This window comes from Coccinella septempunctata, chromosome 1, assembly GCF_907165205.1.
Source record: "Coccinella septempunctata chromosome 1, icCocSept1.1, whole genome shotgun sequence".
Classification (NCBI taxonomy): Eukaryota; Metazoa; Arthropoda; class Insecta; order Coleoptera; family Coccinellidae; genus Coccinella; species Coccinella septempunctata.
The window spans coordinates 49,660,975-49,688,458 of NC_058189.1; the positions used below are offsets into that span (position 1 = coordinate 49,660,975).

At 34.4% G+C, this 27,484-nt stretch overlaps 2 protein-coding genes across 2 annotated transcripts; one reads left to right on the plus strand and one right to left on the minus strand.

The window, feature by feature from the left end:
* Nucleotides 1-265: 265 nt before the first annotated feature.
* LOC123312398 (probable palmitoyltransferase ZDHHC24) lies at nt 266-1,390 on the minus strand. Its single transcript, XM_044896797.1, has one exon. The coding sequence runs from the start codon at nt 1,219-1,221 to the stop codon at nt 400-402; it is 822 nt and encodes a 273-aa protein (XP_044752732.1). The 5' UTR covers nt 1,222-1,390; the 3' UTR covers nt 266-399.
* Nucleotides 1,391-1,667: 277 nt separating this feature from the next.
* Nucleotides 1,668-26,314, plus strand: LOC123315012 (DENN domain-containing protein 1B). Its single transcript, XM_044900539.1, has 14 exons — nt 1,668-1,854; nt 2,304-2,459; nt 2,621-2,758; nt 9,551-9,686; nt 9,738-9,791; nt 10,950-11,207; nt 11,993-12,094; nt 12,328-12,555; nt 14,357-14,533; nt 14,664-14,696; nt 15,180-15,424; nt 18,549-18,702; nt 21,872-22,243; nt 24,502-26,314. Exons 1-14 carry the CDS (start codon nt 1,838-1,840, stop codon nt 24,853-24,855), a joined length of 2,424 nt encoding a protein of 807 aa, XP_044756474.1. The 5' UTR covers nt 1,668-1,837; the 3' UTR covers nt 24,856-26,314.
* The last annotated feature ends 1,170 nt before the right edge of the window (nt 26,315-27,484 follow it).

Below are 27,484 nucleotides of genomic sequence, written 5' to 3' on the forward strand. Positions count from 1 at the left end.
ATTCTCAACAGATAATGCTCAAGAATAATGTAGATACTATTTTGGCCGCTATATTTGTAGAGATAACAGTGATATTTGATTAATTTAATTCAATTAATATAATACAACGATACGTTTTAATGCACAAATCATTTGAATAACATACGTCTTCCAAAACAGATAAATTAATCAGGTGATAGGTGAGCTCGTCATTAAACTGTCTTTATGAATAAAAAATCTTATGGAAATAATTTCTTACAATAATATAACTAGAAGTTCATAAGAAATTATTATTTTAACAATACTCATTATGTGCGGTAAGGAATCATTTTTGATGGATATAATTACTTTCATTAATTAAAAAAAAATTAAAATACTGTAGGAATAAAAAAAAATTTCACATGGAATTAATACCTGAAATTATTTATTCTTCTGCGTTTCTTTGGTGATCCAATAAACACCATTCTGTGGAAGTTTGCTTTCAATTAAAGGAGATAACCATACCAAATACCATTTTTCACCAAAAACATCTTTCATATTTTCAAATTTGCCACGATTGTATTTAGAATAATATTTTTCATGTGTAGTCTTATTTCTCAATATCAATTTACTATGAAAAATCAAAAGAACACCTGTGAACATTGCTCCAAATACAGTCAATAATGCAGCAGCCAGATATAATTCCTTATAGGTAAAAAATACGAAAAGGGCTGCTATTGGAAATATGACCTTCAACAATGAACCCAATGTATCAAAATGCACTACATCATATATGAAATAAAAATTATAAATGGAGGCGTACAAAGTTGCTATAAACATATATAGTACAAATACGTAAAAATATCGATGATTGAAATGCCCAATGCAACAGCTCGTAAATTTGCAATGATGATCACGCTTCAGAATACAAACATTGCATACTTCACAATGCCAAGATCTTGGAGGTGTGATGCTTTCACAAACTGCACAAAATTTCCAATCATCACTAGAGTCCGAAGGTAATATAATACCTTTGATACTTGAGTCACATAAAATGATTGCCATTAAGTTGGAACACAGATTCCAAAGTATAAAAGTTCCTGTGCATAAATGAAAAATGAATTCTGGACCCCATAATTCGTAAAAATGTGGCAACACTATGAAAATTTCGAAGTAATATATAAAAGGTATGATAATCATCAAAAATGATGTGATAGCTGCATCCTGAATTGATTTAGGAAAGATGTAACGTCTTACTCGCATTTGTGCCAAATCAGGAACTTCAATTGGAATATGAGGATTTGTATTTTATTATGGAATACGTCTTCAAGATATCAATTTGAAGGAATTACTCAATATATCAATTTAAAGAATTATTCAATTCAAATAAATTGGACACATTTACGTGTTATTTGTAAACAAAATACATAGAAATAAATCTTATCTTATCACTGAGAATAGTTTTTCTTCAATTATTTCATCATTCTTCTAAAGTAATCTTAATTCAGTAAATATATTTCAAGATTCCTCTGTAATTTTAACTCCGATACTATTCATTTGCATAAAAAGAGATACATTTTTTATATAATATCGAATACGGTCTGTATGACCAGAAGGTTCGAATTATGAAAACTTGTTTGTCTATGTTATGGAACACATTTTTTTTTAGAAACTTCAAACTTTACCTAACCTCTAATTTAACTTTTCAACTTGTCAAAACATTTGTCAGTTTTGTTCTCAAAATAATGAGAGTTGTTTGTTCGTTCAGAAATCGGTGTGAAATGTGCTACGAAATTCTAAATTCGTGATAATATGTGCTATGATATTTATTCAACATGGAATAATTAATTTAATGGAAAGAAATTAGAAATCATTCATTATGGGATCAAGAATCAGGTAATGTTCATTTACTAGTCATAAACTTTCTCTGCAGGGAAGAATATATAATGTATTACAAAGTATTTGATTCGCCCAGAAATCATATCATCAATATTTGGATTATGAGTAATATTAAATTTACTTACATGTTTTTTCTACATTCTGTTTTTGATTCAGTTATAATAATTATAGTTAGGGATTGAAATGTTTAACAGATGGTAGTTGACAAATTATTGGTAATATGAATAAATCATGAATATTGGAGTATTATTAATAATTTAACGTAATTTAATAATATCAGTCCGAAACTTCATTAATAATAATTTAAGTAGAAGAAATTCAATTAATAAATCGAAAACATTTATGCACCATAACAAAAATGTAAATGAAGCAGCTTATAGAAATTATCTCCTGTATTGTGTAAAACTAGTATGGTTTTATTGTTAATTAGAATTTTTCATTTCCAGAACCAATGTAACACATTTTTTTGAATGCTTCTGCGAAGTTGTCCCTCCTCAAGGTGACAATGATGCATGGATCATCCAACAGTTTCCTGATAAGTACAAGGACGAAGGAGTTCTTAAATCTGTACCTAAATTTGCATATCCTTATAAAGTGGAAAAGTAAGTTGAATTTTACAGTAATTGTAAACCTCTTTTGCAGTTCCTTGAACTTGCTGGTTTTAACTCCATTCATAAAGCTTATTTATGTATTGGAAATTTCACCTAATCATATAAATTTTTTGGGTGGAATTACTATGCAAAATTATTATTTCTTTTTTTAGCACTGTTATCCAGCACTATTCCTTTGTACTCACAAATAACGAGTCAAAATGGACATTTGGATTTTGCAGACATGATCCAAACTCACAGACAGCTATAGTTGTACTAAGCTATCTACCCTGGCATCATGCATTTTACAAGTAAGTGCTTGAAAAGATTTTTCACATTCATATTTGATATAGCAGATTGAAACTTGAACTCTTTCAATATTAACAAAGTATTGCATGGTCTTCAGATGACTTTGTTCTATTAGATAATACAGTGTTATGAAATAAATCATAACTTATGTCTTTTGTGAATGCTACTAGAGAAATTCCTTGTGAGGCTGTACCAATATAGATTTAATCTGCTCAAGTGCTCATTAGCAATGGGTGAATGAATATTTGTTCAGTTATCTGTACAAATATTCAGAGCTGGAAAGAGTACAATTATTACAAACGCTAATGGTCAATAGATGAGCTTTAAAGGGAACAAATTTCTTAGAAGTTTTCCTACTAGAGAGCAAATTAAATAATTTTTTTCCTAGAAGAGATATCACTTTTTTCCAATATAATTCAGAACCTCTATTTATTTATTGATTACCTAATATTGCATTGAATTGACGTGCGATAAATGCAAGATAATAATTTGATCTATACTGAAGTAACTCCCTAATAATGAGATAGGAACACGCGCCTTTTCAGTTTGATTGATGAGGTAATGAAATATACAAGTACAAAACGAGCCGCAACTTTCAACTAGGCGGTCGTATTTCACGCCACGAATTTCGTTATTATTAATTACTAATCACAATTTTTTAATGTCAAAAACCCAACGCCAATGATTAATTCAACGAAAATAAGAATGTGCACTCTTAGTAGATAAAACAGAAGTATATTTAATTTCGCTGCAATTCAGTTTTTGTAATTCTCAAATTTTAATGTTTCCTGAATATGATTTCCCTTTTAACAATGAGTGTGAATGTTCAGTCCACTATCCTAAATACTTCAAAAATTTCAAATCATTGGAGAACTAAAGTTTTATTCCACTTTCAGTCTTTCAACTAAAATAAAAATGGTATTAATTTTAATCACAAATTCTGAATGTCAATAGAAAATAGAATTCATCTGATGGACAACAAAAAGTAATAACGGAAAAGAGAACTAAATACAGGCAAAATATTAAATTCGGTGGTATTCATTTAATTGACCTTTCATAATAATTGATAAAGTTATCTACATATTGACACCCTTTTCGCACGCAAATGTTATCTAGATCAATAGAAGGTAGTCTCCTCCACTGAGATGTTAAAATCGCCACAAATTGATAATTTCTGAATATATTGGTGGAACTTATGTGAAATTTCTTCGAAGGATGATTCTCTTGAAAGTTTTTTTCAAATATACATTACATTCTTCGAAAAAATTGCAATACAGAATTCATATACGTGTTTTTATAAACGAGAATAGAACTCCTATTTTTTCCAACCGAGACTTCATGCCAAGTTCAGCAAAGTCTAATTTCGAACTAGCATAAGCTAACTGCTCATTTTATCCTATTGTTGCCAAGCGTATTGTTGCCGAACAATCCGCTTTTTTTCGTGATCTCAAAGTAATTACCCTTCGTACCGATGCGTCCACATTCCAGAGGTGAAATAAAAACGCATTAAAAATGAAAATGTTTTCAAGCGACGAATCTCAACCGTGAATCGTTATGCATCATTCGGAAGTTTGAATCGACTGGATTTTATGTGAATGTCCATGTTGACAAGTTTCTGCTCTGGTGATGGTCAATACAAATCATGCAGACTTTTTTCTAGTATCCCAGATATGCTCTATAATATACTTGACTGTTTTTTATGTAAGGAATGTTATTGTGTGAATTTCTATGAAGAAGTGTCAAAAAATTCATCCATTATTAAAAAGGTGCATACGTATTACTTTTATGTACGTAGAGTTGAAATTTTTTTTCTTTCGAAAACAATAAGTGAAGGCAATGAAGAAAATCATGTTATTCAGTTTTTTGTTGATTATGGATTTTCATCTAGTATCGGCCACATCAATTCAAAATTTTTCTTGGTCATCTCAGTTGAGTAAAAATTCGTTCAAGGTGCTTGCCGCCGACTTATTATAAATACGCAACTAAACCCATATGGATTCACCCGATGAAATATTCACTACTACTACATTGAAAAAAACAAATGAGCCGTTTATTTTGAAAGTGGCCAGAGTCCACTTTTATACTTACATCGAGTTATTTCGAGTTTGTGTTTCAATGCAATTGAAAATGTACGTACAGGATACTAATGAGTCTTACTGCTTTAGCTTATATAAAGGTGTTGAATTTATAGTTTCTATTAAAATAATGGCAAATATTATGTAAATAACACGTGTTTTCATTTAGGCCACTTTCAAAATTAATAATCAAGTTCGTTATTAAATTTGAAAGAGCCCAAGTCTATCCCACATGCTCGAGATTGCAAAAAACCGTTCTCAATTCATTTTACATAATTCTAGAACAAACCATAAATATAATTTTCGCGAATCGAAGCATTTGTTCACTTCATAAAGTTCAACATAACAAATATAAATAAACATAACAATTGTTTAGATATTCATCTGAATTCTGTATGTGTGATTCGAAGAAATCATGAGTGACTTTAACTTACACCAGCCAAATCACCGAAACCGGAAGTTTACTGCAATTTCTTACATTCTTATTACACCAGGTATGAATTTGATTTCACTTGCCATTCCCGATTCATGCCTGTTTGGTGTTGGTTCTATTCAAAGCTCTACCACCCACTTGTAACTTTTGAATTCAAATCTCAACTTTGATCTTTTTAAAGACGTCGAATCTTCGGTATTGAATATACTGAGGACGTATTCCAAGAGTCTACTATTATCGCAGTTAACTGTTTTATTATATAACACCCTGTATTATATTTGTGATGACCATCGATTCAATTTAAAAAAAAAATAGAAAATCTTAACGGAAACATATATCATTTTGGTGTATTATAATATGTATAATACACTGCGCAAAATAATTTACGCACATTCTGAAAATCTCAATTTTAATGAAAGTTAACTCTACATCGACTTTATAACTTATTTTTTATGTTCTCTCGGGAAGGTTTTGAACGAAACAAGACATCTTAAATCGAAGAAAAATTCAGGATTTCACCGAATCTTATGTGAAAGAAGAGAAATGAACAATTTTCAAAATACTGAAATGCTGATAAGTGATTTAATACTTGGTATTTCCACCCCTTGCGTTAATTACAGCTCGGCAACGATGGTTCATACTCAAAATGAGTGATCTTAAAATGTTCTGATCTAATCCTTCCCAGATTTCTCCGAGTTGGATTCCTAAGTCATTCAGAGTAGCTGGATGATTTTCTGAACTTCTCAGCCCAGGTTGTCCCAAACCTGCTCAATCGGATTGAGATCTAGACTTCTTGCTGGCCATTCCATTCGAGAGACTTATTGGCATTATCGTCCATAAAAATGAAATTTTCACCAATGTATGGGGCAAATGGCACTACATGCTCTTCAAGAATGTTCCTTATATACTTATCAGCATTCATAGCTCCATTATCAACGACCACTAGGTCTGTGCGAGCAGTCAAAGATATTCCACCCCATACCATAATCGATCCTCCCCCGAAACCAGTAGTATTCAGGAAATTGCACTGAGCATATCTTTCATGTGGACGTCTGTATACAAGGGAACGTCGATCGCAATGGTAGAGACAGAATCTAGACTCATCTGTGAAGAGAACTCTTTCCCAATCGGCCTCTTCCCAATGGATATGCTATCTCGCAAGATCCAAACGCGCCCTTCGATGGGCTGGGGTAAGAGCTGGGCCTCTTGCCGCGACACGAGGCCTTAAATCATATTCTCTGAGGCGATTTCTTATTGTCTGAGTGCTAATTTGCACCTCATGAGTTTGCTCAAGCTGAATTTGAAGGAGGCGAGCGGTTGCGAACCGTTGTCTCAACGAAGAAACTCTCAAGTAACGTTCTTGAATGGCAGTTGTTACCCGTGGTCTACCCTGTCCTGGTCTTCGGACATTCATACCTGTCTCCCTGAATCGCTGCAATATTCTGGACACACTTGTATGGGAAACTCCAAACCTTTCTGCAATTCTTGTGTATGTCCACCCTTCTTCTCGCAAAACTACCGCTTGGGCACATTCCTCTTGGGTCAAATTGCGTGTTTCGCGTTGCATAGCGCTCGAGTGTAGAAAATCAAACGAAAGAAAAACTGTTGATCACTAGAATTGATCGAGAACAACTGATTTAAGAATGGAGCCAATACATTCAAAATCTGATAATATCATGTTTTTTCATTCCTGCTGGGAAAAAACATCTGTTTTGAAGAAAACCGTTGAAAGTGAATAACATATGCATGCATAATTCTGATAAAAATAATTATCATTGAGAACACCTTCAGTTGTAGAATAAATTTGAGATTTCCATAATGTGCGTTAATTTTTTTGCGCAGTGTATAATATAATATTTTATTAAACCAGATCGCCTGTTGCTGCTGGAGAGTTATTACACCCTGTATTATTTAATACTTGTCATCACCAATCATTTGGTTGAAGAAAAATATGAAATATCCGCCGGAACATCATTCGTGTATTCGAAAACCTACTTTTTCAAAATAAAATATTTATTACACTAGACCGCCTACTGCTGATGGGTCACAACACCCTGTATTATGTAATATTTGTGATGACCTGTAGCTTGAAGAAAAATGTGAAATTCGTTTGGTGTATTCTAAAACTACGTTTTTCAATGTTAAATAGTTTATTACACCAAATCGCCTGATACTGAAGACTCACAACACCCTGTATTATGTAATATTTGTGATGACCATCAAATTAATTGAAGAAACATGTGAAATGTGACCCTTCGGTATCAGGCATGTAATAAAATAAAACTTTGAAAACGTAGGGGTGCTATTTGAAATAAGAAAGTAGTAGTTATAACCGGAAGTTGCAGAGGTCTGAGAATATTTTCGGGAGAAAGTTCATTGTCGAAAACCCCAACATGCAAATTACAGCACAAAATTGTGAATAGTATTCCATAAACGTCTAATAGGCCATAGCGGTGAATCACCCTGTATAATCCGGTCTCTCGTGATAACAGATGACATTATTTTATTATTATTCATTCGAGCTTGTGGTTTTAAATTAGATCTTCACGAATTAATTTCAACTGGTCTATGTTCTGCATCAGATATTATGTGTATTGAAATAGACGCATTATCGAATTAACCTTCGTGGTAATGAATGGAACGAATTCATACGTAACACGTACCGGATGCAGAGCGTTCCTCGCTTCCATCTACGGAACCTCCGAGCCGGCTATTGACCGATACTGTATCGCCCGTGCAGTCTCGGTAATTTCACTTAAAGGCCCTACGAATTTCAAACGTTCATTGACTCTCAGCGTTGAATTTGTGCCATCACAAAAGGAAATATATTATTTTTTTAAGAAGGATAAATTCAGATGCATACCACCCGACGATATGAATATCAACAAGTGTTACGATCTGAATTGAACTAGCCAATTTGCCATCGTCAAGGCCCCAAATGGAGTACGCTCCACCGAAGAAAAGCAGATGCTGACCATGGTTTCGGCCTCATTTGGCCTCATCAGAGCAACATAGCATTTTTCCACGGTGGAGAACGTTTGGAATTGATGGAACTTTGGCGATTTCTTCATGCATGAGAATGTGTTTTATTTTTTTAACGGGAAACGGCCTCGTACAGCAAAAAGTCAGGAGACCGAATTTTCTCCAAGTTAAAAAAGGATTTAAATAGTAATTTTTATTGTCGGAAAAACCAGTGGCGTATCATTTTTTGATCTGAAAATATTCAGTCTCGCTGCAGTACGGACGCCACTGGTAAAATAAAAAAGAAATGATATTATGCAAAAAGTGCTCCTTGACGCTCAAAACCTATGCCTCAAATTTCATAAAAATATTTCAAGCAGTGTGAAAGTTATTGATAAAAAACATTTTTTTTTCTATCATCTAAACACCCCGTATCTCGGAGAGGAAAAATTTCTCGACATATGTTTATATGACAAACTAGGGCTTATTTTTGATGTAGAATACCTGGTTAAAATTTCTTGGTTACGATCTGGACCACCCTGTATAATTAATTAATGCTTTTTTTCTGGGGTTGAACTTTTCTCAAATGTTGATCGATTATTTATCCAACCCTAAGAGATATGCATACAAAAAATAGTTGTAATAAATTCATTAATACTGGGTGTTCCATTTCCTATTTCACTATAAGTTTCCACCTTTTGAAAAAAGATGGTCCAACCAAAAAGTATCTTCGGTCTAACCAAAAGGTTACGTTGAACTTGACAAATGGCTCGAACATAACAAAAGATTTCCACACTATTTGGAAACACTTATTTGAGAATTCCTTTCCTACCCTACCCACCGATATTGAATTTTGGTGTGTGATGACCTTTAATTCTCATAAGTGGCAATATGAGCCACCAACTTTGAATTTGTAAAGTAGAGGTATCTCATATTGACATGTTATACTCTACTTCCGGACCCCCTCTAGTGCGCTTTTCCAACAAGATGAGGTTATATAGCGAAAAAATAAGAAATTAAATAAAATTAGCAAGCCCTATTGGCAGATGGGATAACGTGATGGCCAACAGCCAATAGGGCTTTCTAATTTTGTTTTGTTATAATTCTCATTTTAATGCATTTGCTATATGATACTACTATACTACTAGGTATAATAAAGTAGTACTATAAGGAGGTCTTTTCAGTCTGAGTATACTCGCGAATAATTTTTTTTAATTAATATTTGAAAACATTGAAATTATCTGAGGAAATCAGTTTATATTCGAGTAAAATTCGAACAGTTAGATCTGTTCATTCAAAGAAGGCACTAACATTAATCTTTCCAGATTTTTGGACACTACAGCATCACTCATGCACAGCACAAGGGCAGAAGATTTAAGGGAGTTCTTAACCTCAGTGTATGAAGCCAAAATAGCCGAACCAGGAAAGCAATTTTCCGTATCATTCAATAAAGAGCAGAGTGTAAGGAAATAGAAGATAGGTTTTTCCATACGTATAACTTTTATTTTGCAGATCTTTTCGGTGGACGTTCCGAAACCGTTCCAGTTGCCCAGCATCCCAGAAAATGTGAGTTTATTGATAATTATTTATTATTCCATATAAAATACACTGCGCAAAAAAATTAACGCACATTCTGAAAATATCTTTCATGTGGACGTCTGTATACAAGGGAACGTCGATCACAATGGTAGAGGCAGAATCTAGACTCATCTGTGAAGAGAACTCTTTCCCAATCGGCCTCTTCCCAATGGATATGCTCTCTCGCAAAATCCAAACGCGCCCTTCGATGGGCTGGGGTAAGAGCTGGGCCGCGACACGAAACCTTAAATCATATTCTCTGAGGCGATTTCTTATTGTCTGAGTGCTAATTTGCACCTCATGAGTTTGCTCAAGCTAAATTTGAAGGAGGCGAGCGGTTGCAAACCGTTGTCTCAACGAAGAAACTCTCAAGTAACGTTCTTTAATGGCAGTTGTTACCCGTGGTCTACCCTGTCCTGGTCTTCGGACATTCATACCTGTCTCCCTGAATCGCTGCAACATTCTGGACACACTTGTATGGGAAACTCCAAACCTTTCTGCAATTCTTGTGTATGTCCACCCTTCTTCTCGCAAAACTACCGCTTGGGCACATTCCTCTTGGGTCAAATTGCGTGTTTCGTGTTGCATAGCGATCGAGTGTAGAAAATCAAATAGAATCAATAGAAAAACTATTGATCACTAGAATTGATCGAGAACAACTGATTTTAGAATGGAGCCAATACATTCAAAATCTGATAATATCATCTTTTTTTATTCCTGCTGGGAAAAAACATCTGTATTGAAGAAAACCGTTGAAAGTGGATAACATATGCATGCATAATTCTGATAAAAATAATTATCATTGAGAACACCTTCAGTTGTAGAATAAATTTGAGATTTCCATAATGTGCGTTAATTTTTTTGCGCAGTGTATTATTCTTTTCGATAGCTGTCACCACCACAATCAGGCAACATTCGCTCGGAGGAAAATTGATTTGTGGTGGTACATTGTCTTGCAATTTGATGTAACTTAAGCTTCGTTCAATTTAGGAAACTTAGCTGAATTCGCCCACAGACCTCTTAACACAGTGTGTTTAAGAGGGCTGTGATTCGCCTATCAACTAACCGTTTATATTTACATTTAATACGATTAATTTAGTTGCTTTAGATGAAATGAATATTATTGGCTTTATTTTTTTTTTCCAGAGTAATCTCACGGAATATTATAATGCCGTAGATTGTACCAACATGATGCAAATATTTGCTTCAATGTTGTTTGAAAGGAGGATTATCATCCGATCCAAAAGACTGAAGAGATTGAGCGCTTGCGTTCAATCAGCAAACGATCTAATTTATCCAATGCACTGGCAACACATTTTTATTCCTGTGCTTCCGCTTTCTTTGATCGAGTACCTCTCTGCACCTATGCCATTTTTGGTTGGAGTCCCAGAAGAGGTCATGAAGGTAAGATATTAGAGCTGATCTCCTGATGGCTTACAAAGTATAATGATCTTCAAAACAATCCATACTTATAGAGAAAAAGTTAACTAATGAAAGTGAAATTTTCTATTAACATTTGTTGATTTTTGTATAAATTGATGTTACGTATCTGAATTAATTTGGTGAACACTTTTCCTGGGTAGTGTAACGATGAATTAAGACGATATGATGATATATGGAATCATGATGCTTTCAATGACTCCATAATGGTCCATAATGGACGTAGAAGAACAGCACTACTACATGGAAAATAAAGAAATTTCGAATTTTCTTTTGAATATGTGCTGTCATTTTCAAATAATATGAAACGTTCTGCATAACGGTTTGAAATCATTTAAAAATGGAATCCGGCAAGATTAACTTAATATTCGCCTAATATGAACTCAATAAGTATAAAAAAATATTTTTTCTTCAGGAGTTTGTGTTGAACAACCCTATTGAGACTTCATCTAGTATCAGGCAAAAGACATTCTTGATGATATTTTTGGCGTACACTCATTCCGAATTTTAGTGGAATTTGATCAAGAATAGTCGCCAAAAAATTTTTCATTTATTGTTTCACTTGCTACTGATTGCCATTTGAAATTCTAGTTATTCAACTCGTTGAAGAAAACAAATGTAGAAAACCATGTAGGTGCATAATATATACTTGAAATCGATTAGCCCCTGACCATTTGAAGCAATAATGAAGCTGTTCATAATATATTTCTCAAAACTAACTGTATTAATTTCAGCAATGAATTTTTCAGAAGGTAAACCGTTCTGAGATCGGCGATGTTGTGATATTAGATGCAGATACCAACAGTATTGAAAGTCCATTCGATGACCTGAGTAGTATACCCCAAGAAGTCGTAAGTACTTACAGATAATTTTCCTTTCATTAGGACTTTTGTATCGAGTTAAAGCTTTTTGGGTCCAAAGTAGTAGTTCAGACGAATTATTAACCATTCGTTAGTAAGGTGATACTGAAATTAACACAATCTACTCAAGTTCGGAATACAGTATAACTTTTTTTATGCTTGATGGTATATCATTTCTTCTAAATGTGTTTTTTTTTAATTATTTTTCAAGACAAACTTTTCAGGTGGGTCCCTTAAAACGCCAACTTAAAAATAAGTCAGCTTTATTGGGAGATGCAGTGTCTCGTGCCTTCTTGAGGGCCTTGGTTCACTTGATTGGTGGATATAGAGACGCCCTCAGAATGCAACCAGGAAAAAGTGTCTCTTTCGATGAGGAAGTTTTTGTAGGAACTAGATCGGCTTCTATGAAGCCATTTATTAAGGAAATGCTCAATCTGCAGATATTCAGACAGGTGAGCGATAATGTCTAAATATTGAATCTGTTCTGGATAAATAAAATATGTACCTCCACACATCTGAAGAAGCAACTGTAATAGCTAAACACATGTAGTGGCAGAAAACCCATCTTGTTGAAAATCATAGAATGGGGTATTTTCCTAAATTTCAAAATATATATCAACGAAATCCTCATATCTCAAATATATGGAAAAGTATTTTTTTTCTATTTTAACAGTTGTATTTAGCCTGTTTTTAATTACGGAAATTCACATCGCGGAGGCATTCTCCCAGAAACATTCTACGTCACTTTTACAATCCGGCATCGTTGGAACACTCATCAATGTTTCTCATCAAATTTTCTGATCTCCATATATTATTGCGTCTATGGTTGTGTATTGCCATCAATGACCATATATCTATTATATTGAGTAGATTTACAAGAGGGAAATTCAGGAGGTGAGATAAGTATGATGTTAACACGTACACGCAATATTGAAACTGGTATGAAACAGTAATATGAAACGAACTTGTTATTATGTCACTCTTGAATTTACTGAGTATGGATAATACCATTCCTATTCGGCACTTATTATTTCACAATTCATAATAATATTGGGTGAATAGTTTTTATGCACTTATTTGGTTTGATCTCTTTTCGTTGTTTCATCTGAAAGTTGAAAAAAACGATTTGTCGATGAATTTAATATTCATTAACTTTCACCTCATATAAAATTCTTCTCAAAATTTGTATAAGAATTTGAAATAAATCATCATTCGAATTCATTCAACGACAAATATGAAAACAAACTAACCAATATCTTGATTGTCATTTTCGAACTTCTAATTCGCGCATGCGTACAAGTGGATTCCTCCCAACGATTTGGCTTCATTTTTTGTCGTAGTCTAGAACGCGTGTTATCAATATTGGTATAATAGATATATGTCAATGACTCTCATCAATGTTTTCTGATCTCCATAGACTTGATAATATATTATTGAGTCTATGGTTGTTTATTGTCAGTTAATATTCGATCTTCCTTGGGCTGTTATTGTTGATGAAAGAAGGCATTGCTGATATATTTTATAGGTTCCTAGAGTCATCAATATGAAAAAGTTTACAGGTGGTAAATTTTCACTGCTTGCTTTTGAAAAATTCGACTCCATTTCCACAAGTTATAACAATCTGACAAGAACGTTTAAAACAATGTCAGAAACTGTCATCGGTTTCAGGAAGATATAATTCTGTATCTTGGAACATAAATACATAAATGCATTTATGTTCCAAGTTCTATATAATATCCTCTTGATCAGTTCCGATGTTGTCGAATTCACAAAAATTACTAGACTCTAGTAAAGGCATTCTACGTCACAAGCTCTCACATATTTTTTTTCAAAGGCTATATTTTTTTTCCTACTGAATTTTGAGTGGAACCTTTTATGTGGTGACTAACCAATGGAAAATGGTTTCCAAAAATAATTTTTAATTCTTTTTTTGAGTTTTAGGAAAATACCCCATTCAGTTTTTTTAGTAATAATTGTATTCTTTATACTCTTTATTCACTTTGCACCTTACTGCACAGACTTTAAACAAGAGAGTTAATCAAGAAAATCATGTATATTTTTCTCAAATTATTCAAATGAATTGTATCGATATGGCTCCAAATACTTTTTTTATCAATGTTTACTGAGTTTGTTTATTCACGCCTTTTCATTCATTCAGTTGATAAAGTGGGATCAACTGAAATTAAACCTCAATCAAACTGATCCTCTTGATTGCATGATTCGTTTTAATTTCAAAATCGTTCTACCTTTCAGTTTATAGAGGAGAGACTGACTATGTTGAACAATGGCTTAGGTTTTTCTGATGAATTCGAAGTGGAAACATTCAAATTCTCGGAAAAGTCCAATTCAAAATTGAAACAGCAGTACAAAGAATGGACGACCGCTATGAAATCTGAGGGAAAAGAGTTTTTCAAAAGTGTCAAGGATAAGGTAAATTGTTGTTTCTGAAGAAATTTAAACATGACTATATCAATTTTTCGATGTAGAGCATAATCTTTAAATTCAGAAGTTTTTCAACTGTTCTGGAAAATTCACTGCATATTAACTAACATTTTTACAGGCAAACCCGGCGGTCAAATCGGCTGTTAAAACAGTGAGTTCGTTATTTTGCTTGCGTGTGTTGCTGTGGGGTGTTAGTGCTTTTACTTGCTTAAATGCCGTTTTCATTCTTTAACGTTCTGAAATGCTTGTGCTGTTTTCTCGAAAATTTATCTTTCTCATCTGTTTCTCTCTCTCTCAGTGTGATATTCAGCTTGAACAAATTTCTTTGTTTTTTGTATTTGCACTTTTTGAATGAATCGCATTGTTCTCAATTTCTACTTGTGTCTTTCTTGAGCCTGTGTTTTTTTATCATTTTTTATGGAATGCAATTCAATTGTTGCGACGACAGTATAAATGGTTGTGTTGCAAGAGTTTAAAAAATCACTTCCATGAAGGTGGCAACGTTCGAGTACAAATAATGCAGCTTATTGAGTTAACGAACTATCTATGCATGTTGATGTCGCTTCATTTTCTGCATTTGTTTGATGTGCTTTTTTGCCTGTGCTCATTTTTTCTGACGCTGCAAATTTCTCAGGTAAAGGGAGGAGGAAAAGGTGTAAAAAATGCCTACAAAGGTCTTCGATTCCTATTAAAAGAAGGTGAAGGTGCCCCGCATCCGTTGCAAAATGGAGCTAATGACTCTGGATCTAAAAGTAATAAGCCAAGATCAGCGCCTAGTTCTCCGACGTCTAGTAAGCGAAGAATCGCCGGTTTGAGCGTCCCTACAGCAACTTATAGAAAAGATACATCTCTACCCTTCAGGAGTTCTCCTTTTGAAAGGTGAGTACCAAGTGTTTCATTGATTATACTGCATAAAAAAGTGCGGCACAGAAAATTGCTGATTTGTTTTTAGCGCCAAACGTCAAGGGGAGGTTGGTTGAGGTAGAGGAAGGTGTAAACGACAAGAAAAAGTGTGTGCAACATCTCTATCTTTATGTTTACATCTTCTGTACGTCTACTCCATTTCTGTTTACGTTTACCCCATTATTTGAATGTTCATTATACAGGGTGTTAGGTAAACATGCGGCAAAAATTCAAAAGGTAATTCCTTGGACCATTTTAAGGATATTTTATCATTTGATCATTTTTGAAGAAGCGCTTTGTTGCGAAGATATGGAACGAAACAAATTTTCAACAAATAACAATTTATTACTAAAAATTATAGCTGTATTCGGGTTCGGCTTTCGGACGGTCCGAGAATGGTTCTAGAACTGCGCAGAGGATTTAATACTAGGGCGCAACAGTTTTGCGCAGTCCCAGAACAATTCTCGGACTGTCAGAAAGCCGAACCCGAATACCCCTTATATGTAACATTCCTAAAACTACAATAATTGTTGAAACTGGCTACTTCCAGTTCAGATGCAACCTTCCAATTTTCTTATAGACTTCTTATGAACTCTTTCAAAAACACCAGGATCGTTTTACAGCCACCAATTATCTGATCTCTTAAATCGTCCACATCTTCCACGAGCATAGTATAAACTATTGACTTTAGATGGCCCCATAAGAAATAATCCAGGGGGTTTAAGTCCGAGGATCAAGCAGGCCATACGTGAGGTCCACCTCGACCAATACATCGATCTCCGTATGTTGCTGTTAAAAACTCTCAGCAACTACAATAAAATGAGCTGGTGCACTATTATGCATAAACCACATTGCCTGTCTTGTAGCCAATGGTACATCCTCCAGAAACTGAGGTAGCGTTTGTTTCAAAAAGTTTAAGTTACGGTAAGTCTTCCTTCCTTTTCGCCCTATATCTTCGCAACTAAGCGCTTTTTCATGAATAATCAAAGGATAAAATATTTTTTCCATTTTTTCCGCTTGTTTTCCTAAGACCCTGTATATTTGTGTTTCATTCGTTTCAAGGCTTGAGTATCAAGAATTTCGTTGTCGACATGCCTGGAAATTATGTAATTTGTGGCAAATATGCTGAAAAATATTAGTTCGGATCCGGGTAAACGTAAACAAAAACATGTTGATTTGGTCACAGAAAGTTCTCCTTCGTAGCTGCGCAATGCGGTATCTTCTCTTTCCTCTCATTCAGTAAAGCTGAGTAGAGAACGCCTTGAATTATTGTTTCCCCATAGTCAGTAGATATAATGCATTACAGAAAAAGGCAGCTCGCATTTATCTAATAGGCCTGTTTTTATTAAATTGGAATATTATTACTTATAAGACAAACACTGACACTATCATCTAATGATAACCCTTTTAAGAAAAATACTAACAACTAAGATGTCTGAAAACATCTTACTAACAACGCCTTCTTATCGTTTTACCAAAATCGTTTGCTTTGAAAAAAAAACCTAAGAGATAACAACCAAACAGCCGAAATAATTATCCATCAAATATCCCTTCAGATACAAACATTGATATAAAATGAATTCCTACTGCTTCTGTTCAATTTAAAATTACTTGAGGGATTTGAGGTTCAATGATAAAAAGTGGGTGCCTTTCGAATTAATTTAAATTGCTAATATATGAACATTCTCACCCATAACATCCTATTTACCATATTTATAATTTACGATCCAAAACTAAGCTGATTGCATCAACGCTGTATTTCTTTGACAGTAATAGACCATTTAGGACCCAGACAAATGCAAATACTTTGAGAAACTAACACGAACATTTTTCGTTTCATTAGTCCGATTTCGAATTTATTATTCGTGAGGGTCAATGAATTTTTGATTATGATTGCATTTGTCTCGTCGTTATTACCACACCCTTTGCGTGATAAAGCACTTTCCACAGAAGTAATGACCACCAACCTCGCAAATTATACGCTTTTTTCCATGCATATATATCCTGATTAATAAAGTGCATCAATGTGATATGAAGTATATAGGATATTTGCCGCGAAAAAGTTCATGTACCCGATATTCCCAGAACAAAGCTGGTTTATTTCAAAACACAAGAAGTGTTAAAAAAAGCAATTTCATGTGGGTTACATGCGATAGAAGATGGAGAATTTTATGGATACGATGTTTCTCAGATAGGGGCTTATGCAATTAGTATCTACATAATAGGAGCATCCTTATGGCTTATGGCCTGTCCTTTTCACCACAATTACCTAAAAAAGAAAGTGATATGCATGACCACCCTTTCTTCAGTTCAAATCACGTCTCCATCTTAAAATATCAATTTATTATTGAATAATATTTTTTTTATATTTCATCACCTTCAGGAAATAATAAAATATGGGGCGATTGTGTTCAACCTATAAGCGACCCATTCACAATTTATTTTTTGTGAACATGGTGGTTTTCAAGAGTAAAGAAACTGAATTACATGATTTTCACTGAGTGGTTTTTACCTCTACACATGTATCACAATAGCTTCTTCAAGTGGCCCGATGTTGTTATAGCTAAACACCTGTAGTGGTCAAAACAACCACCTAGGGAAAAATTCAATAGTTAAATTCTTTTACTTTATTCATAACATGAATTTCCTTGAAGTCAACATGAATTCGATATTTTAGTAGTGGCTATTCGATTGTATTATTAAAATTTTCCTTCCCTAATTGCTTGCTGAAAATTTACATTATATTTGCATATCAAAAATGTATTCAATGATAGCTAGGTACGTCTTGTATCTTTTTCATCATCGATAATAAAATAGCGTCCGTGGCTTTGTGGTTAAAGTGACAGCTCAGTATACCGCAAGGTACTGAGTTCGATCCCGGGCTAGAGAAGAAATTTTATAGTCGATACGGGTACGGGTCATCATTCACTGTTGGGTTAAAATTAACAGTGCTGTGCCTAAGGTTGCGTAAGGACACAGTAACAATCTCTACACAGCCCTCAACTGGTTTTCCGAACTCGTACAAGCTCACAGGGATACTTCTGTACCTACGGAGAATCAGGATAATATGATAATAATATGATTGATGATTATCTTCCAGGTCATACAGTCCCTTGAGCCCAAGTTCCCAACCTCATTCACCTGAAGGGAGCAACTCTAGAAGTGAAAGCCCGGATATCCCTAGAATAGATTTGATGAATGAAGTTCAAGATTTGTTGAAACTGCGGCTTGAAAATCCACCAGTAGACCGATCGGTAATTATTGTTACGAATATTCTTTTACATCTTTGCTTATAGATAGATGTTGGTAGAACATTCCTTCTTTGAGTTATACCTTGTTTCATACTGATATTAGATACTGAGAAGAGAGCATATTTTGAGTTGGCAAATTGTGTAGTTCAAAATTCCAAATCTTTCGAAATATATTGAACTTGGCCAGTAGTCAGTAAGATCTCAAACGTAAAATAATTCAGAAGCCTTATTGGGCACCAACGATATCTACTGAATTCTAGATGATATTCATTAAGAATAATTCTAACAGACTGTCAGTTGTCCCTCATGATGAAGGATTTAAATTCTATGTATATTACATGTAGCTAGAAGCCTGCTTTACACAAGAACTCCTTCAATTAGTATATACTCTTCATAAAGTAAGCATAATTAGTAATTGTATATTACAATATATAATACCTTGAGTAGATACCGTAGACCTGAGGATCAGGGTCTGAATTGTCTTAATCATCGCCAATCTGCCCTAATTCTAATCTAAATATTCGAGTAGAAAGTAATAGGAAGTCTAGTGGTATATTGCAATAGTACTTAGCACCAATAAGCAATGAAATATGTAATATTTAAAACGTCCTCGATTTTTTTTTAGGGAAGTTCAAAAGATGCATCAGGTCCTCCGAGAAATTCCGTCCTTTGAATAAAGGAACAAAAAAATACATATACTTATTTAACAATCAGTTGTGTATTTCGTCTCCTTTCAACAAATGATATTTTTATGATATTTGTTATCTCATTTTAGAAATATAATTATTACAAATGGTACATGAATTCCAAATTTCATTGAAGAACTCTTTTGTTTCAAAACTAATAGTCGTCCTACACCTATAATATATTTTCCAAATAGTTAGAAAGTGTATCTACTCAATCCGTACCTCCTCCTTGAAGGATAATTGAATCTTTCTTAAACAATGCCAATTAACGAAACATCCAAACATGCACTAAGCAGATATTTTTAACTCGCTACTATAATTTAAAATTATCTGAAGCCAATGTGTAGCAATAGTAGGACAAATTCCAACTATTGAATAGATGAGGATATCTCAAACTGATGAGAATTGAGATAACCTCTGCTATGTCCAGAAAAAATTTTGGTATGCTCTTGGATTATACATTATACTCAGAAATATCTATAAATATCCTTTCCAACTATTCCAATATACAGGGTGAGTCTTTGACTCATACCTACATATATTTTAACAAATGTCAAAGTGAAGACTTTTTCGCTTTACCCTTTTTTACAATACGGCTCGGTTGAAAGGATACAGGCTGTTGAAAATCTACAGGAAAATGTCATTTTGAGGTAATTAACATTGATGTGATGAATCTTCTCTGAACACAAAATTCTTCCCACATCTTTCTTCATTATGACCATTACATATCATAAAAATACCAGAAATTCGATAATAGTAAAAGTAAAAGTCATAATCACCTTAAAGGTCTACTGACTATTGGTACTCAGAAGTGAGTATATTCATTTCTACTAAATGTGGCCACACGGATCCACCTAAGTTGTTGTGAACAGACAATTCTACGATTTTGTGTGAAGCAGGCTTCATTCGAAATGTGCTCTTATTGTATGTATTAAACTGCTCCACAAGAGTTAGGGATATCGTATTCAATCGTTATTAAAAGCATGTAATCTTCGAGAAAATCGCTGTAAAATCATTTAAAACTTTAAAACTTGAATCGATCCAATAAAAATCAGTATGAGACATTTCGTCAATCTGGTCGCCTTTTTTCTGAAGTTTGGTTCTTTGCATATGCTTCATGAATGTTCTTATTTTGAAATAAAGTCAGTTTATCAACGGCCTCGATTTGAAACGAGTTTTCTGAAAATGCCAAGACGTATATTAACAAACGCTGAGACTAATAGGGCTATCGGAATGCTACAGGGTGGCCTAACTCAGGTTGTTGTAGCGGAAAGGCTCCAAGTCAGCCAAAGTGTGATATCTCGACTTTGGAATAGGTTCAGGGAGACAGGTTCCGTGTTGGAAAGACCATGGCTTGGTGGGCGACGAAAAACAACACCTGCTCAGGATCGTTTCATCACCGTTTCGGCGAGAAGAAACCCTACATCTACGTGTAGAATGCTAAGGAATACTCTACAAAATGCAGATGGTTCCAAGTTTCCATCGAAACCATCAGACGACGTTTGAGAGAGGTGAATCTACGTTCTAGACATCCATTAAGAGGAGTTCCATTAACACGTGACCATAAGCGTCAAAGACTGGAATTGGCAAGGCAACATATCAATTGGAACGATCGATGGAGTAGTGTCCTTTTCACTGATGAATCCAGATATGGACGATTTTCAGATTCTCGAAGAATAAGGGTATGGACAATCCCACGCATACTCCGTAATCGTCGCTATGTCCAAGAAGTCCATCCATTCCGAGGGGGTAGTGTTATGGTATGGGCAGGGATATGTTTCAACGGGCGCACAGATCTACACATTTGTCCTGGGAATATGACCGCCTTACACTATAGGGAGCATGTCATTGAAAATGTTGTGCCAAATTATCACGCTGCTATTGGTGAAACTTTTCAATTTCTAAACGATAACGCTAGACCGCACCGTGCAGCCATAGTTGAGAATGCGCGCGAGGAGCTTGGTATTCCACATTTACCAATACCTCCGCATTCACCAGATTTGAATTGCATAGAACATGCATGGGATATGCTCCAAAGAAGATTAGATAATCATCAACCTACTCCAGAATCCTTAAATGATCTGAGAGAGCTTCTGCCCCGTTTATGGTACCAAATTCCTCAAGAAATGTTCAACAACCTCGCGTGTAGTATGCAAAGGAGATGTCAAGCTGTTATTGATGCCCGTGGAGGCCATACATTCTATTGATAGTCTTAAAATGCTTGAATTCTCTGGGAATAAAATTTCGATATTTTACTAGATTTTTCTTAACCACGCTGTATACGCTGCAGACCTACAGGCTAAAATTAATTTGCAACTTGAAATCATATTAATATGAATTTTCATCACAAAAATCTTATTTTAACTATATTTTTTTGCAATTTAAGTCAATATCCCTAACTCATGTGGAGCAGTTTATTATGTTTGCGATTATGTTCTCACAACATACATTTCGTCTTAACCTCTCATATTTATCTGGCTTTTCAGCTTAAACCTGTCCGTAGTCTCGAGAACTTCAAGCACGAAATATCCTACAACTCCTCACCCACAAGTCCCGACCATTGGAGTGGTGCATTCACATCATCACGCATCGCACAACCACTTTTTCTTCCCCGTTTAGCTTCCCAGGACTCCGGAAATTTACTGCTACAATCCCCCGACGATGTCTTTTCCTCCCCCCCAGCACCTCCACCTCGTTTTACACCGCCACTTCCTACCCAAGATATCTTTGGCACGTCATCTTTTGTGGTCGGTGGAGGGCGAAACGAAAATGGCGATCCATTATTTTACGTTGCTCATCAAGATTCTTTTGATATCGTTAAGTTATCACCGCCAGTTATTAGAGCTTCCAGGCGCAAGGTAAAAACAAAGACGAAACAGTATTCCGCTCATCACACAATCGAAATAGATAGGAAAAATAGGAAAGTTTATACAAAGCTGAAAATTATGTCATATTAGATAGGGGACGATATGTATCGAAGAAAATGAAGTAAAATTTGAAAGGATTTAAGCATACATGAATAATAATCATAATGATCTTGTGGACTTAATAGTCCTAAAGGGGGATAACAATTCGCTAGGTAGGTCGTTGTTTGACGACTACTGTGAATGTGTGACTTTTTATGAGTTTTGACTCTGAAAGAAATTTCAAATTTCCAAGCAATAAATTGAAGATTGACTTTTTTCAAATTACTAAGGTACTTGAGAAGAGATGTGAATTGAATCAATGCTCTAGTTTTCAGCTCTGTAAACATTTTCCGATGTGAAACATCTATATTGGTTGTACTTTTATTCAAAGATCATAAGAATTGTTCAGTATTTTACTAACATATTGTGATTTTTCCGTTGAATAACTTCAAATTACAAATAATAACATTGGTTTAAAACCTGTCTGAATTACCTTTTATCATTGATACTCAAGCATTTTACTTTATTTTCTTATAGAGCTTCAATGGTAACCTGAGAGTTCACCTTGTTTTCGAATCCTCCAGTTTTATAACATTCTTCATAGATACCTGCTGAAAATCCTATTTCTTCATTTAGTTAAAAAATTGATTGATTGAATGAGGTTTTTAATTGACTTCTAATAATTTTTGTGCATAATACAAATGACAACCCTGAAATCGAGGTGTATACTTTATATGCAGTATTTGTTCAATGTGAAATTAATGGAACTGATGAATTTATGATGTTAGTAGAATTCTGAATAATCATTGTGGGCTCCAATGAAAAGCAAAATACTCTTTTGGTTTTTTTTAAATCCTTTGGTATAATACTTTGAAATACTGATACCTCTGGTCACTTACAGATTACGAAAATTATTTTCCGAACATACAGGGTGGGCCATCCATAACTTTCCACCCCGAATTTTGAGCTTTGGGATGGAATAACGAAAAATCGCTCAGACAGGTCAAATTTTATTGAAAGGGGGACAAATAAGGGTGTTTAAATGAGTTTGATATCACTACCCCTCTAGCCGCAACCCATAACAGCTCCCATTTTTGAATAGGGAAAAGGGGTCGAGCAGCACCTTGTTGGAAAGGCAATTCAATTTCCTGCATGAGTGTTTTTTTTTTCATCGCTTTATTATTATACAGAGTGACTCAGTATTCCATCAATAACTTTCACACGCCGAATTTGGATCTTTGAGATGGAAAAAACGCTCGGACGGGTCAAAAAATGAATTCGATATTTTACCCCTCTAGCCGCTAACCTAACAGCAATTATTTCAATTTAAACGAAAGCGCACGATTTACGACCTATTATAATAGGTCGTAAATCGACTAGAGAGGTAGTGACATCGAATTCATTTTTTGACCCGTCCGAGCGTTTTTTACTTCACAAAGATCCAAATTCGGCGTGTGAAAGTTATTGATGGAATACTGAGTCATTCGGTATAATAATAAGGCGATGAAAAAACAAATACACACATGCAGGAAATTGAATTGCCTTTCCAACAAGGTGCTGCTCGATACCTTTTCCCTATTCAAAAATGAGAGCTGTTAGGGGTTGCGGCTAAAGGGGTAGTGATATTAAACTCATTTGAACACCCTTATTTGTCCTTTCAACAAAATTTAACCGGTCTGAGCGTTTTTTCGTTATTCCATCTCAAAGCTCAAAATTCGGGGTGGAAAGTTATGGATGGCCCACCCTGTATGGAATGTCATGAGAAAGAAGCAATGCAATCTCCTATTGCGAGAATAATTTTATTATAGCTGATAAATTATTCAATATTCATCTGTACCGCTCCATATTTGATTTGCCCTAGTTATTTTATATATTTTAAGATAGTTCCTCCTTTCTCATCGGTAAGTATTGAAACATCTGTGAAGTATATCAATCGTTCACAGACGAAGAGTTCGCAGTCCCCACTCTAGTGGCAAAAACAAGTAGGAACTGATTCATAGTGTGGTCCATATTAACATTCGAATATTTATTATATGTAGTAATATTATCGTACTTGGCGATTGCATTTCTTAGGTCATCTCCTTTCTCCTGGCAAGCCCTATATACGGAATTATATTTTCGTAATCTTTATATTGGTTTGGTGTTATGCGTTTTGCCATGGTGTGGAAGGAATTTTCCGCACAAAACATTTTAATTCCAATTAATTTCAGCAAAACGAGGAAACTGAAGACCTCATCCGTTTAGATTCAACTTCAGATGAAATGGATGATTTTGATCCATTGAAAACCCCTCAGCAAACTGCAAATTCTTCATTTTTGCATCGGAACACGTGCAATGTTCCTCTGAGCATATCAAATCCATTGTATGCCTATGAAAACCATAGTGTTATGAGACAAAATGGTAGTGTGCCTCTTACAACCTCGAGTAGAGATCACGATTTACTTCAAGAATATGGTATAGACTTTAATAGTTTTTCTAGTGTTCAGAATAGAATTTCAGAATTTGAAACAGGTGCTGGATCTAGTAAAGTGAATTCTAAGAATGAATGGACTACTTTTGATTGAGATCAAAAAGATTCGATGGTATCTAATTTATAGAAAATAGGTTTTTACTAAAAATTATGTAATTGAATTTTTTCACATGTATTGAAATATTTTGATCTATGGCATAACTTGTTTATGCCACTAGAAGTCTATTAACTGATTCCGTAGGTCATATTGCAGATTTTAGTGCCTTTTGAAGTTTATCGCTGGTTTATTGAAAATTCGTCAAAAACGAAACGCTTAGCGATTTACAATTAAATTATTTAAAAAAAAAAACAACGGAAGCAAGATTAAAGAACAAAATAATCAGTTCACATCACTATCCACTTGAATTTTGTCGAACAATTTCCAGAGCCATATCCACAATCAAGAATACATAACAAATAGAGAACAAAATTCCCGATGAAGGTAGAAGAATTTTCTAAATATTGATTGATCGTGAATGAGCAGGTTTTAAACATATGCACGTGATGAGACGGGTATTTCTGATTCTTACCAAATGTTGACAATTCTAGATTAAATTGTTATTGTTTCCAGCGTCTTAAAATATAAAATAAAAAGTCATAATTTTTTTATCAGATAGCTATGCAGCTGAAATATATGTCGTTTCGATTAAATACAAAAAATGTTGAAATTTTGCGATAATATGAAGGAAACATCACTATTGAAAGTAAAGCATTCCAAATTTATCTTAAGAAACAATGCTGGTACTATATGCTTCTGCCAATTGATGGGTTTTATGATTATTGAATTTTATCAGTATGATTTTTGTGCTTTTAATCCTCTGTTTTTTATGATCTACACTGTAAATAATTCCCTCTATAATTTATATGTAACATTTGCAATATTTTTCGATAACTAGAGTGAATATAAGTTTTTATACTTATCTACATGAATGATATATGTACATGAATTTCAGTTGTATTTTTATCAATATTATTGGAAATTAGAAAATTAATCTAATTATTAACTATCCATATGTCGAAAAACATTTTCAAAAGAATACATTACCATCACAAATGAATTTCATGTACATAAATTGCTTCATGCGATCTACTATTGAAAAAATATGATTTTACCTTAGAATTACTTAGCTGTGATATTATATTAAAACCCCCTACTGAAATATATGAAATGATAGAATTTTGTTGATTTGTATGGATAACTCAATTATTTCAAGGACATATCATTTGTGGAATTGAAAAAGTACAGGCAGGTGTTAATTCATATGTGTTTGCACATCTGCTGTTAGGTATTTTGTTCTATTTGCTCCATTTGCAAACTGTTTGAACTTTGAACTATTGTTTTTTTGAGACCAAAGATCAATTCTTTGTAGGGACAGTATTATCAAAGAGTAAGTTGATCTTTAGTATTATAATGTCAAGATGACCATGGGTCATCAGGCAGAGATGAACAGACAGCAGACAACCATATGCTACTCATATTGAGCGTCCACTAAAAAATAAATTTCTTTACTCAACTTTTCTTATTTCACTTTACTATGTTTTATTCACTTCATTTCTCTAAACTGCTCTACTCCACAACATTCGACTTAACTTCACTCTTCTGTAGATTACTTTTCGCCTAAACCAGTGAAAATTGGGCCAATCTGGGTATTGACTCAATAATGTCAGAGATTCGGAAATGACAGACAGACTCTCCAGTTTTATTCATTACCGCACCATTATGACTAAATTACAGCTATGGAAGGTACTACCCTCCATAATTACAGCATTACAGGCGCTCTGAGATCGACTCCTACAGCAGCGATAGAGTGTCTGCTAGGTTAACCCCTATGTACACCTCGCATTTACGGGGGTGGCTATGAAAACAGCTCAATGGCATGATAGTGGACTGTTTAGAGGAGGCATGCGAGGGCTCTCAAGACGATGCTGAATAGAAGGGCTTTTTTCCGAACGATTTTGGAAAAGTATTACATACTTTCCAAACGTCAATGCCTGTAGGAAAAATATGCTAGATACTTCCATCGGTTGCTTTTTCCCAGGGTAACAGAGGTCTGAAATAACTTTACTCGGAATAAGCTACATAAGCTTGTAACGGTAAAAAAATACATGGTCAAAAATGCAGGTATCAGAATTATTAGGAACATTGAAAATGTTTGGAAAGTTTTTCTCGAAATTTTCGAAAATGAGGTTTATCAGAAACAGTTTCGATCAGAAGTTGCAGAGCGGAAAATTCGAGTGAGAATCAAGTCTGCCCCATAAAGTAAGGTATCTTCCGTGGTCTTCCCATCCGCATACCAACTGAATAGCAACGTAAATCTGTAGTGGAGCGAGACAATCGAATTCTTAACACGGACTACAGAGTAAAAGATGTTCATTTTCGCGCACGGATACCAGAAAGTGAAGTTGGGGGCGCAACTTATTTGGCCAGAGTTGTACTCTTGTTTCGCTCAAAGATTATAGAGTTAACTAACTCTACAAGCGAATATCTCCAAACTAGTTAGTAGTATAGTAAAACTAATAATAATAAGTCTCCACAAAACAGGAAACATTTTTTTTATTTCCAACCACCAGTTGAGAAAAATAATTGTTATATTGTATAGTGATAAACACAAAACAGTCAATGGAAATTCATGCAGCGAATCATCTGAGAAAAAACTCATCTTTAGTAATACATAATTTATTAA

What these genes read in the sequence shown, in the direction of transcription:
- LOC123312398 (XM_044896797.1), bottom strand. Translation starts at nt 1,221, where the DNA reads ATGCGAGTAAGACGTTACATCTTTCCTAAATCAATTCAGGATGCAGCT.
- LOC123315012 (XM_044900539.1), top strand. An exon ending in ATCTGCAGATATTCAGACAG is followed by an intron (nt 12,556 to 14,356) that starts GTGAGCGATAAT and finishes TCTACCTTTCAG; the next exon opens with TTTATAGAGGAGAGACTGAC. An exon ending in TTAGAGCTTCCAGGCGCAAG is followed by an intron (nt 22,244 to 24,501) that starts GTAAAAACAAAG and finishes AATTAATTTCAG; the next exon opens with CAAAACGAGGAAACTGAAGA.